This window comes from Mus caroli, chromosome 19, assembly GCF_900094665.2.
Source record: "Mus caroli chromosome 19, CAROLI_EIJ_v1.1, whole genome shotgun sequence".
Classification (NCBI taxonomy): Eukaryota; Metazoa; Chordata; class Mammalia; order Rodentia; family Muridae; genus Mus; species Mus caroli.
The window spans coordinates 36,750,396-36,764,004 of record NC_034588.1 but is presented as its reverse complement, the minus strand read 5'-3'; the positions used below and the strand labels follow the sequence as shown (position 1 = coordinate 36,764,004).

Below are 13,609 nucleotides of genomic sequence, written 5' to 3'. Positions count from 1 at the left end.
AGAGATAGCAGGCTAAGATAAGAAACAATCAACTTTGCCTGCAGCATTCCCAATGCAATAAGGCATGAAAATGCTGCTAGTCCTTTGAGTTCCCTCATTGTAGGAGAGAGCAGTCACTGATGCTCTACAAACAAATGAGGAGGGCTGTAGACCATAGTTATGGAGTCTGAAATGTAATTTTCACAGGCTTTCCACACACCAAAAATATTCTTTCTTTCTTTTTTTTTTTATTTAAAACATGTTTAGTTTTCATGCTCAGAGTCAGATGGAGAGAGACACAGACAGACAGCAGACAGATAGAATGGAAAGAGAGGATTACAGCCCATGAAAGCATTATACAGATCATTCCCAGCTGTTAGATGTTTGAGGATTATGTGATATCAGTTTTTTTATGTTAAGAGAATCTGCCAGCACCAGCTCAAACCATCTACATGAATCTATAGAAGCTGTTTCTTTTTTTTTAGCTGTAATTGCACTAAAAACATGACCATCAATACTTAATTTTATTTTATTTTTATTTTATTTTTATTTTATTTTTACTTATTCACTTTATGTCCTGCTCACTGACTCCACTCTGGATCACTGCCTCCCACAATCCTTCCCCCATAACCCCTTCCCTTCTCCTCTGAGCAGGTGCTCTTCCCCACCCCCCCACCCCCCACAGCTGCCTGCATACCTCCACCTTGGTATTTCTAAGAGGTTAGGTACTTCCTCCCTCACTGAGGCCAGACAAGGTTGCCCAGCTAGAACAGCTTGCACATATGGTATCAGCGTTTTGTGATTACCTGTGCTGCAGTTGCTTGGTACCCACATGAAGACCAGGCTGCACATTTGCTAAATATGTGCACGGAGGTCTAGGTCAGCTTGGAGTATATTCTTTGGTTGGTGGTTTAGATTCTGAGAGCCCTGCAGGTTCAGGTTAGTTGACACCATTGGTCTTCCTGTGGAGTTTCTGTCCTCTCGGATTCCTGCAATCCTTCCTCCTATTCTTCCATAAGAGTCCCTAAGATCCATCCTCCATTTGGCTGTGGGTGTCTGTATCTGTCTGAGTCCACTGCTAGGTAGAGTCTTTCAGAGGACAACATGCTCCTTTGTTTACACAAAGAGATTATTATTAATAGTGTTAGGGATTGATGCTTGCTGAAGACTTGGTCTCTAGTTGGGCTGCTTATTGGACTGCTATTCCTTCAGTTTCTGCTGTACCCAATTCCTGCATTTCTTGTAGACATGACAGATTTGGGGTTGAACATTTTGAGGGCAGGTTGGTGTCTCTATTGCTCCACTAGTTTCCTGCCTGGCTACAGGAGGTGGCCTCTTCAGGTTCCATATCCTAATTGTAGTGAGTCACAGCTAAGGTCACCTAGGTTGATTCTTGGATTCCTTCTGTGTCCTTGCTCTCTATATCATCCTGGAGATGCTCCTTACCTCCTTACCGAATTGATTGCAGATTTCCATTCATTTTCATGGCCATCTAGTCATCTCTCCTGTCATTACCCCACCTAATCCTGAACCCCTCATTCTCCTCCCAGTACACTCTTCCTCCCAATTCCCTCCCTCCATCTGTTTCCTATGACTATTTTATTCCCCCTTCTAAGTGAGATTCAAACTTCCTTGCTTAGGCCTCAATTCTTGTTTAGCTTCTTTGGCTCTGTGGATTGTAGCATAGTACCTGTATTTTATGGCTAATTTATAAGTGAATACATGCCATACATGTCCTTTTGGGACTGGGTTACAGATTAGTGCTTGCCCATGGGATGGATCTCCAGTTGGGCTGCTCACTGGATGGACTTTTCTTTAGTCTCTGCTCCATTTTTGTCCCTACATTTCGATTAGAAAGGAACAATTCTGAGCCAAAGATTTTAAACATGGGTTAGTGAGTCAATCCCTGCACTATTTGCCCTGTCTATCTACTGGAGGTGGCCTCTTGAAGCTCCACTTCCTCACTGTTGGCCATTTCATCTAAGAACATCTGAACTGAATCCTGGAAGCCTCTCACATTCCAGGTCTCTGGGACTTTCTAGAGGACCCAATCCTTCATGCCCAATCCCACTCTGCTGCATTCTCTATTCATTCTCTTGGCCCTCTTGGCCTCTATCCTCTCTCCCCCATATGTGTTCATGCCCTCCTTTCCTGTCCTCTTCACTGCTCACAGCCACATCCTTCCCTCCCTCCCTCTACCTTCTATGATTATTCTGTTTCTTGTTCTGTGGGAAGCCACATATGCCAGTACAAGATGGCGCTGGCTACTGCTGGCCACCACCCATAAGTCTGGGTAAACAACCAATGTGCACATGTGCAGTAGAGCTTTTTGCTGAGTCACTGCCTGGCTTGAGGCATGCAAATGAGGTACTGAAAGCATAACCAATCAGGTGTAGACACATCTCTCCTAGGCCTATATAAGCAGCGCCAGTTCTGGGGCTTGGGGTCTTTTCGCCTCTGCAATCAAGCTCTCCCAATAAACGTGTGCAGAAGGATCCTGTTGTGGCGTCTTTCTTGCTGGCGAATCAGGTGCTCACACCCTTCTAAGTGGAATTGTTCACACTTGGGCCTTCTTTCCTTTCTGTTAAAGCTTTATATGGTCTATGAGTTATATCATGGATATTCTGAAATTTTTGACTTATATCCACTTATCAGTGATTATATACCATACATGTCCTTTTGGGTCTGGGAAACCTCACTCAGGATCATACTTTTTAGTTTCATCCACCTGCCCACAAAATTCATGATGACCTTGTTTATAATAGCAGATCAGTATTCCATTGTGTAAATGTACCACATTTCCTGTATCTATTCTTAAGTTGAGGGATATCTAGGTTGTTTTCAGTTTCTTAATCACTCTTAATTTATTTTGTTTTATTTATCTTGTCCTTATTTTCTGTCTTTCCTCCTTCCTATCCTCTTCAATTATTCCTCTTCCATCCTACAAAGAGTCCCACGTATTTGTATTTATACAAATATATAGATTCTTATAAAAGTGTAGTCTCTTCTGTCCATCACATGATTATATTTGTATATATGAATTGTCTAAGAGAGAAAAACAAGCGATATTTGTCCTTCAGAATGTTGTATATTTTGCTTAAATGATCTTTTTATTATTAACCACACAAAACACAGTATTTCATTTGAAACCATGATCTATGTAACTTCTGAAGACCACATGACAAACTAGAGACAAAGGTAGTGAGACTCTCACTCAGTACCAGTCCCAGATTCCAAAGTTCTGATTTAAATGTCATTGATGGCATGTTAGTCACATTACTGGGATTGATCTCAAATTCCACCTTGTTTCTAACCTGCTTTGTGTGTTGAAATATCAGTGTTCTCGTTTATATTAACCCCTTCTTTTTCTGCATCTTTAAGTCTACTCCATTGATCAACCTGTCTATCTGTACCAATACTGTGCAGTTTTTATCACTATTACCTTGTAGTACATCTTGAGGTCAGGAATAATGATTCTTTCAGAGGTACTTTTATTGTTCAGATTTGTTTTAGCTACCCTGGATTTTGATCTCAGATAAAGTTGAGAATTTCTCATTCAATATTTCAACACAAAATCGTATTGGAATTTTGATGGGAATTGCCTTAAATCTGTAGATTACTTTTGGTAAGATGTCCATTTTCATTGTTAATCCTACAGATTTATAAGCATGGGAAATGTTTTCACCTTCTGAGGAGTTCTTTGATTTCTTTCTTCAGTGACTTGAAGTTCTTATCAGAGAGTTCTATCACTTGCTTGGTTTGAGTTACACCAAGATATTTTATATTATTTGTGGCTATTGTGAAGAGTGTTGTTTCTCTAATTTCTTTCTCAAACAAATTATCATTTGTATAAAGGAGGTTCACTGAATCCTTTGAGTTAATTTTATATTCAGACACTTTGCTGAAGTTGTTCAATACCTGTAAGAGTTCTCTGGTAGAATTTATATATACCATCATATCATCTGCAAATAGTGACACCTTGACTTCTTCTTTTCTAATTTGAATCACTTTGATTTCCTTTTGTTGTTTATTGTTCTAGCTAAAATTTCAAGTACTATATTGAATAGATAGGGAGAGAGCAGGCAACCTTGTCTTGATCCTGATTTTAGTGGGATTGCATATAGTTGACTATTGGCTTGCTGTATATTGCTTTTTAACAGTAAACACAATAAACATAATTTAGATATAAACATTGAATTCCTGATCTTCCAAAAACATCTAGTATAAAGGGTCATTGGATTCTGTTGAAGGCATTTTCAGCATCTAATGAGATCATCATGTTTTTCTTTTCCTTCAAGTTTGTTTATATAATAAATTGTGTGAAATAAAACCATACCAGGAAGCTTGGTGGGTAGAACAGGTTGAGATCTGGGAGATTCGGTGGCACAAACCTTAGACAACTCCCCATTTCCTGACAGACTCCTATCCTGGAACAGGTGATATTTTCCTCAATTAAAGAAACTTGTTTTGTGGTCACATAAGCCCAAAACAGATTTCTCCTTGCTAATGAAGTATCTTTAGGCCCTGAGGGCTTAGCAAATAAACTTTCTTTCCCAGACATTCCTCCTTGCAAAAAGTTATTGATCTCAGGTTAGACCCTGAGAAAGGGTTTATGCATCCATTTTCCACCATGAACACCTAATATACTATATGCTTAAACACGGTCCGTTGCTTCCATCAAGACCAATCATGAAGAACCAGGAGAATGCCTTTGTCTACAGACTTGCTCAGTGTTTCTTCTGTTAATATTTTGTGGAATAATTTGAGGAATATGGGTATTGGCTCTTCTTTGAAAGTCTGCTAGAATTCTGAAGTAAAACAATCTGGCACTGGGCTACTTTTGGTTGGGAGGTTTTAATGACTGCTACTCTTTCCATTAGGGGATATGAAATTGGTAAGACAGGCTACCTGATTTTGATTTGACTTTGGTATATGGTATCTATCTAGAAAATAATCCATTTCACTCAGATATTTCAGTTTTTCTTAGTATAGGTTTTTAAGGAAAGGCCTGGTAATTAAAAAAAATTAACCCCTTTTATGGAAGAGAGAGTAAACTAAGTTATTTTCCTAATATGTTTTAGCTCCATAATTTCTTTGTAACTTGGTGTCTCTGTTGTGTGTTGTTCCAGGGAACGACTGTAATAACATCACTGTCATCAGTGCTGCATGATAGCAAGGAGTTCCCTAACCCAGAGAAGTTTGACCCTGGGCACTTTCTAGATGAGAATGGGAAGTTTAAAAAAAGTGACTACTTCATGCCATTCTCAACAGGTAATGCAAACTCATTTTCATACGTGTGATTTACATTTTCAGTTGGTGTCATAAAACACAATGACCAAAACAATTTGGAGATTAAATTTCATCTTGAAATTTGTACTCTAACATCAGGAAATCTGAACAGAAATTCAAGACACTTATCTGGAATCTAGAAATGATGTAGAGGCCATAGAGGAGTGTTGCTAACAAGTTTCCTTCAGCCTGCTTACTAAAGAAACCCAGGACCATGAACTGAGAAGTGTCACTACTGACACTGTGCACAGGGTCTTTCCACATCAAAAATCAATCCAAAAAATGGACACACAGGCTTACCTGCAGGGCAGTCTGGTCAGGCATTTTCATGAATGAGTTTCCCTGTTTCTAAATAGCACTAGCTTTAGTCAAGTTGACGCAAAATTAGCCAGCATAAACTGGCCAAAAGGCATGCACATTGTGTCTGTTTTGGACCTTACATGGTGACTCCCATAAGGTTAGTAAATTTGTAATTTATGCATAATCAGGAGCATATTCCAAGTGCCCAGGCATTGCCCTTGTTGAAACATGCTCCCTGTCAAAAGATTTAAAAAGGGATACCTTAGTTTTCACAATCATTTATGACAATTTGAGAAAACAAGACTTTATGCTATTTGCATTCTGCCTTTAGCTATATCACAAAGACACCAAGAGGTCGTTAATGATTTCTGGAAGTTAAACCTCATTTAGGCTTTATTCACTTATCATGAATTTGGAGACTGCCATATTTTGGCTTCTTCATTCTTGTTGCTCCTTCCTCACATCCTGGCTTGCTTAAGCTGAAACAGGTGTCTAAAAACACAGAGAAACTCCAAAAATCAAGCTCAGTCAGAAAAACAGATGAGTGAACATGGTGATACAGTTTTACTAGTGCAGTAAGAGAGAATGGCACATCACTATCCCAGGGAAATGTTAAGAAACATCAAATTTTTTCTTTAAATGTTTTCATTGGTTATTTTATTTATTTACATTTCAAATGTTATCCCCCTTCTGGGTTTCCCCTCTGTAAAACCCCTATATTGTCCCTCTTTCCCCTGCTTCTATAAAGGAGCTTCCGCACACACCTACCCATTAGTGATAGAGAACAAGAAAAAAATGCAGAATATTTAAAAGTATGTATTTATTATGAATGTTTCTTACTTGTATCCTATGTTATAAACAAGTTCACTAGCACTTTATCCCTACAGTCCTCCCATAAGCCCCAGCACCATTCTCTCTCCCAAATTCATGTGCCCACTGAGTCTTCTATATGATGCTACTGTGTGTATGAGTATAGAGTCATCCACTGCAACTTTGGTAACCTACCAGGGGCCACATCCACTATTAAACTAGCTCTCCTTCTCTCAAAAGCCATCATTTGCCAATAGCTCCTCAGTTCCCATAAGTCATTTTGAGCATGTACCTTCAACTTTCTAGAATGGGCCATTTTTACAAAAGTAAGAATGGGTTTGAAGATGTGAATCAGCAGTTAAGATAACTTGCTTCTGTTAAAAAGGACCTGAGTTGAATGCTCTGCAACCATATTCTATAGCTCTTGCTATTTCCTTAAGATTGCATGGTCTTTAGGAAATAAATGTGACCCACTTTTGTCAACTTGCCTGATAGGGTAACTCTCAGTCATTCATCCATCTAACCATACATCTAATAACTCAACAGTTATTCTTAACCTCCAATATTAGTTAAGAGTTTTGTGTGTCTCAGGCTCACACTTGTGAATAAGGCATAGTTACCTCTTTGACATTTTTACACAGGGAAACGGATATGTGCAGGAGAAGGCCTGGCACGCATGGAGCTGTTCCTGTTCCTAACCAGCATTTTACAGAACTTCAACCTGAAACCTCTGGTTCACCCAAAGGACATAGATATAACCCCAATGCTCATTGGTTTGGCCTCAGTGCCTCCTGCTTTCCAGCTCTGCTTCATTCCTTCCTGAAAATCAAATGCTTGAGTCCACTGCTTTCCACACTGGACACACTGCCTTTTATCCAGTTCTTTTTCTTCTCATAATTTCCTAAGCTTCTAATGAACATACACTTACCAATTTGCAGATCTTGCACAAGTATTTTTGACAGTTCCTATTTTCTAAAACACTGTTACCATATGCTGTGATGATATGGACCTGATTCCAAGTTAAATATACTCTCATAAAATTGAAATTACTATTGTAGGTTAATTCACTGTCACTTCTCTTCTGCATTTTCTTAATAATAAATTCTTTTGGTATACCTATTCTCAGACTTTTCTTTCAGTTCAAGTAATAAATGAAAGAAAATGGATTTCTAATATATCATTTTGGTCCACTTAAAGAGACATATAGTGGATGTGATAAGAGAGTGCAGAGAAAACAACTTGATTTACCTGCCACATCTTTCTGAAAAGTTGCACTGGATTATACATCCTATCTTTGAAAGAATACTTTGGATAGCCCTGTGCTCACCATATTTAACATGCTCCAATGTAACATCTGAGACCAGCCTAGTACTGCAGTAAGGAAAAGTCTCCTCTACCATACAACTGCACCCCACCATGTAGACACTGTGAGGAAAAGTCACAAGGAAAAACATACACCTGCATGGTGGTGACCATGGCTTACTTTACTTTTAACAGGAAGGTAAACATTCTAAATGTGATTTTCCCCCTGTTATCAGCTTAAACCCAAGCATGCTATTGCAAACCATATGCTTGGTGTGCCTCTTTTCTCTTTCATCAAGAATAATCATCCAAGGATGTCATTACCATTGTTTATAGTTGCAACTTTCCTTTACCACTGCATTGAAAGTTATTAAATGAAAAATAACATCACTCAGGAGCCCTTTTTGTGTCATTCCCAAAGGAACCACTTTTCCTGTACTCACTCAGCCATTATGTTACCACCTAATGTAGACATATTTCTGCACATATATACATGCACAGACATAAATTCAGATAAGATATGGAACTGATACACAGATAGTTGTTATACAGAATGTGAATGTTTAAACTCTAAATAATTATATGTTGTAGAAGGGTCAAGTAATAAGTTAAAGTCATGCCTAAATGGCCCTCCAAAAATTACAAATATGGATTAAAAATTATATATTTAAATTTACTTCAAATTGATACATAAAGAAGTAAAATCAGATTTGAAATATCTCTATTACTATTACCAACTGACCATCATACAGAAACACAACTGGACAAAAGAATATTAAATCAAGATACTTTGAACACAATATCAAAGCCAACAACAAAAGTAACATTTTGAAACTCTAAAAGATTATGTGGGGTAATACAGGATGGTACATTTACCTTAACACTAGAACCAGTTCCATTTTTATTCTACGCTGCTTGTCCAGCACACTCTGGCAGCTATTGTGTCTTTTCCATTGGCATTTGAAGGTAAATAAAAAACATGTGATCTATTTCTGGGGCTCTTTATTACTGCTTTCTGTTTATTGAGCATATCTTCTAAAGAGTATTTAAATCTTTCTATAAGTGTCTATCGTAAAGGATTGTGAAGTATTGCTGTAATGTGCTTTATGTGGTAATATGGAAAAAAAAACTGTTTCATTTTACTAGAAAAATATACTGCGGCAGTCTCAGTCTTCATTTGCACAGGTTTTCCCATCATACACACAAGTTCTAATAAATGTGTATGTGCAGAATCAGCCTTTTCAGAACTTAAGCAATTGCCATTGGATTCCTGAATATTTATCCATGGTTTGGTACACGTACTTACATTTTCTAAACTCTGCAAAATGAAACTACTCATTTATCAAAGTTCATTTCTTTGGGTAACTTGAGATACTTCCTACAAGTAATGGAATTTGCTCATACCAAGAACAAGTAGGTCATTTTCTGTTCCAGTAAATCTCCAACCCCAATAAGCCCATGCAAAAAACAAACAACTCAGTCACAATGTTTATAAGCTGTATGCCTAGAATGGGAAGATGTACCACTACACGAATCTATTCCCCAGCTATGAGATCTCTTGTTACCTGTGACTTCTTCAGGCCATGTTGTTCTGCTCTATCATCCTTCCACCTCTCTTAGTCCACTTTCTAAAACCTCCAGATCTATCTTTTCCTTCCACTGCCCAATCTTGGTCTCTTTTTTTGTTTGACCAGTTAAAATGGGGAGAAACACATGAAACCATCTGAGTATATGACCCACTTCTCATCTGGGCAGCCCCACTTGAATAAGCAGAATTAACATCAGAATACAAAGAAACTACACTCTGAAGGCAACCCGGTGCCTCTGTACCCACGGAAACTGGTAAGGGACCCTCCTAAGGCCCATAAGTGCTGGGATTCCAGTAGACTCAGGACCCATTACCCTACAAAATCTTCAGTCCCCGAATTCTTCTCCCTTTCTGGCTCTTGCCTTCTGCTGAGACAGATCACCTGCTGATCTGCTCTCATTAAGACCCCACAATGTAAAGGCATTCCAGGAGTTGCCCTGTACACGGCACAACTACTAAGGGACTGCCCTAAGGCACACAACTGCTGGGAGCCCAGTGGAATCTGGACCCATCACCCCCCAAAATCGCCCCCCCCAAATTCTACTCCCCTTCTTGCTGGTGCATTGTGCCAGGGCAGATCACAACTTGTCTGCTCTCCTGAAGATACCACAGCCCAAATACTTCCTGGTTTCTCTGTACACAAGGCAACTGGGCAACTGACTCTATAGTCTGAAGACCTCTCAGGGGCTCATCAGCTTGAAGGGCAACTGACCCAACAGTCTGAAAGCCTCCCTGGAATTCTGCTGCACACAGGGAAACAGAACCCAGTCTGTATCCTTCCTGGAGAACAACTCCACACAGGGCAACAGCTTGACTACTATTCTGAAGACCCAAGAGTCTGAAGGCCTTTCAGGACAGCAGATCAACAACTTCTCTGCCCCTCTGAAGACTGAACAGTCATAGGCCTTCCATAAGGCCTCCCACAAGGCCTCTAAGAAGAGCCAGTGCAGACAGGACAACAAGTCACCAGAGTACATGCCACTCTGAAGACCCTACAGATAGAAGAACCCACAGGAAATCTGCCACAGCCAGGGCCACAGGCTTACCAAGAGACCTGAAGCAACCTAGGGACACAGGAAGCAGGCTGCAGACAGACACCCAGACTAGCAAATACCAGGGATAACCAGATGGCAAAAGGTAACCATACGCAATAGAAACAAAAATTCATGGGGATCATCAGAACCCTCTTCTTCTACCAACCACAAGTCCTGAATATAGCAACACATAACACATATGGAAATCTGAAGCTGATTTAAAATCTGATCTCATGAAGACAATAGAGTCCTTTAAGGAGGATATAAAAAACTCACTGAAAGAAATAGAGGAAAATACAAGTAAACAGTGAGAAGCCCTTAAAGAGAAAAGGAATAAACTCCCTAAAGACATACAAGACCTCTGTACACCTTCCAAGCCAGAGGAGAGCTTGCCTCCAGGGAGTTCTCTGACCCCTGGACTCAGTGGAGATTACCATTTTTTTCTCAAATGTCTCCCGAAGGTGGGTTGACTCAGGAGAGCACAGGCCTCAGAAGCAGCAGAGCAGTTGGGACAGGGTCCTATAGGTCTAATCTGCATCCAGGAGATACAACTGATTCTCAGTCCTCTGTGCACCCTATCTGACAGAGGAAAGCTTTCCTCCGGGAAGTGTGTGACACCGGGACTCAGGGGAGATCACCATTTTCTCTCCAGTGACTATCTAAGGCAGATCCACTCAGGAATGCACAGGCTGCAGAAGCAGCAGAACAGCTGGGACAGGGACCTACAGGCCTATATCACCACCTGGGGGGTAGGGCTGTTCTACAGTCCTCTATGCACTGGTTTTGCCAGGAGAGATCTAGACTACCAGAAATGCTGACACAAGCTTACATACTCATAGGAGGAACAAGCTCCAGTCAGAGACACCAATAACATCTAACATCAGAGATTACCAGATTGTGAAAGGAAAACAAAAATCTTACCAACAGAAACCAAGACTACTTGGCATCATCTAAACCCATTACTCCCACCATGGTATGTCCTGGATTTGTAAACTCACCAGAAAAGCAAGATTCAGATTTAAAACCATATCTCATGATGCTGGTAGATGATTTTAAGCAGGATATTTATAACTCCCTTAAAGAAATACAGGTAAACAGGTAGAAGCCCTTAAAGAGGAAACACAAAAATCCTTTAAAAAATTAAAAGAAAACACAACCAAACAGGTGAAGGAATTGAACAAAAGCATCCAAGATCTAAAAATGGAAGGAGAAAAAAAATAAAGAAATCACAAACAAAGACTACCCTGGAGATAGATAACCTAGGAAAGACAAAAGGAGTCATAGTTGCAACCATGACCAACATAATTCAAGAGATGTAAAAGAGAATCTCAAGCACAGAAGATACCAAGGAAACATTGACACAATAATCAAAGAAAATGAAAAACACAAAAAGCTCCTACACCAAAACATCCAGGAAATATAGGGCACAATGAGAAGACCAAACCTAAAGATAATAGGCACAGAAGAGTCTGAAGATTCCCAACTTAATATCTTCAACAAAATTATAGAAGAAAATTTCCCTAACCTAAAGAAAGAGGTGCCCAAGAACATACAAGAAGCCTACCGAACTCCAAATAGACTGTAACAAAAACGAAATTCCTTCTGTCACATAATAATCAAAACACTAAATGCACAAAACAAAGAAAGATCATTAAAAACAGTAAGGGAAAAAGGTCAAGTAACATACAAATGTAGACCAATCAGAATTACACCGGACTTCTCAAAACAGACTATAAAAGCCAGGAGATCCTGTACAGATATCATACAGACCCTAAAAGAACATAAATGTCAGCCCAGACTACTATCTAGCAAAATTCTCAATTACCACAGATGGAGAAATCAAGATAATCATTGACAAAAACAAATTTACACAATAGCAATCTTATATCCTGGGTCCCTCAGATACCGGTCTGTGGAGGAGAGCCTGCAGACTGCAGAAGCAACATAGCTTCTGGGACAGGCCCCATTTCCAGCCTTAATCTTCAGCCAGGAAGCAGATCTGAGCACCAGGCATCTGTGCTCCTTTCCCCACAGAAGAGAAGTGGCCTGCAGAGAGTACTCTGACCACTGAGACTCAGGAGAATGTTGGACTCCCAGGAGTACTGACAGAGGCTAACAGAATCACAGGATGAACAAGCTCCACCCAGAGACAGCTATAACAACTAATGAGAGAGATTACCAGATGGCGAAAGGCAAAGATAAGAATCTTACTAACAGAAACCAAGACTGCAAACCATCATCAGAACTCAGCACTCCCAACTCAATGAGAAAACAAGATAACACACCCGAAAAGAAAGATTTGGGTTTAAAATCATATCTTATGATGCTGGTAGAGGATTTTAAGAAGGAAATTGATAACTCACTTAAAGAACTACAGGAGAAAATGGCTAAAGAGGTAGAGGGGCTTAAAGAGGAAGCACAAAAATCCCTTAAAGAATTACAGGAAAACACTGCTAAACAAGTACAAGCCCTTAAAGAAGAAACACAAAAACCCCTCAAAGAATTACAAGAAAACTCAACCAAACAGGAGATGGAATTGAACAAAACCACCCAAGATCTAAAAAGGAAAGGAGAAACAATAAAGAAAACCAAAGGGAGACAACTCTGGAAATAGAAACCCTAGGAAAGAAATCAGGAACATAGATGCGAGCATTAGCAACAGAATACAAGAGAGAAAAGAGAGAATCTCAGGTGCAAAAGATTCCATAGAGAAGATGGACACAACAATCAAAGAAAATGCAAAATGCAAAAAGATCCTAACTCAAAACATCCAGGAAATCCAAGATACAATGAATAGGCCAAACCTACTAATAATAGGAGTAATTGAGAATGACGATTTTTCAACTTAAAGGGCCAGCAATTATCTACAACAAAATTATAGAAGAAAACTCCTCTAACCTAAAGAAAGAGATGCCCATGAACATACAAGAAGCCTACAGGACTCCAAATAGACTGGACCAGAAAATAAATTCCTCCCGACACATAATAATCAGAACAACAAATGCACTAAATAAAGACAGAATATTAAAATCAGTAAGGGAAAAAGGTCAAGTAACATGTAAATGCAGGCCTATTAGAATTACACCAGACTTCTCATCAGAGCCTATGAAAGCCAGAAAATCATGGACAGATATTATAAAGACCCTAAGAGAACACAAATGCCAGCCCAGGCTACTATACCCAGCAAAATTCTCAATTACCCTAGATGGAAAAGCAAGGCATTCATGACAAATCCAAATTCACACAATATCTTTCCACGAATCCAGCCCTTAAAAGGATAATATAGGGAAAATTCCAACTTAAGGAC

At 39.5% G+C, this 13,609-nt stretch overlaps 2 protein-coding genes across 2 annotated transcripts in view; one reads left to right on the top strand and one right to left on the bottom strand.

Moving 5' to 3' along the window:
- The window catches only part of LOC110286014 (cytochrome P450 2C54), a 29,817-nt gene extending 22,273 nt beyond the window's left edge, over positions 1 to 7,544 (top strand). The window contains exons 6-7 of the mRNA XM_029472736.1: positions 5,109 to 5,250; positions 7,020 to 7,544. Of these exons, the coding sequence (XP_029328596.1) occupies positions 5,109 to 5,250; positions 7,020 to 7,201 (324 nt within the window). The 3' untranslated portion in view covers positions 7,202 to 7,544. The remainder of the gene's footprint in view (positions 1 to 5,108; positions 5,251 to 7,019) is intronic.
- LOC110286013 (cytochrome P450 2C37) overlaps positions 1 to 13,609 on the bottom strand; it is a 115,324-nt gene that overhangs the window by 72,052 nt on the left and 29,663 nt on the right. The gene's annotated exons all lie outside the window — the stretch shown is intronic.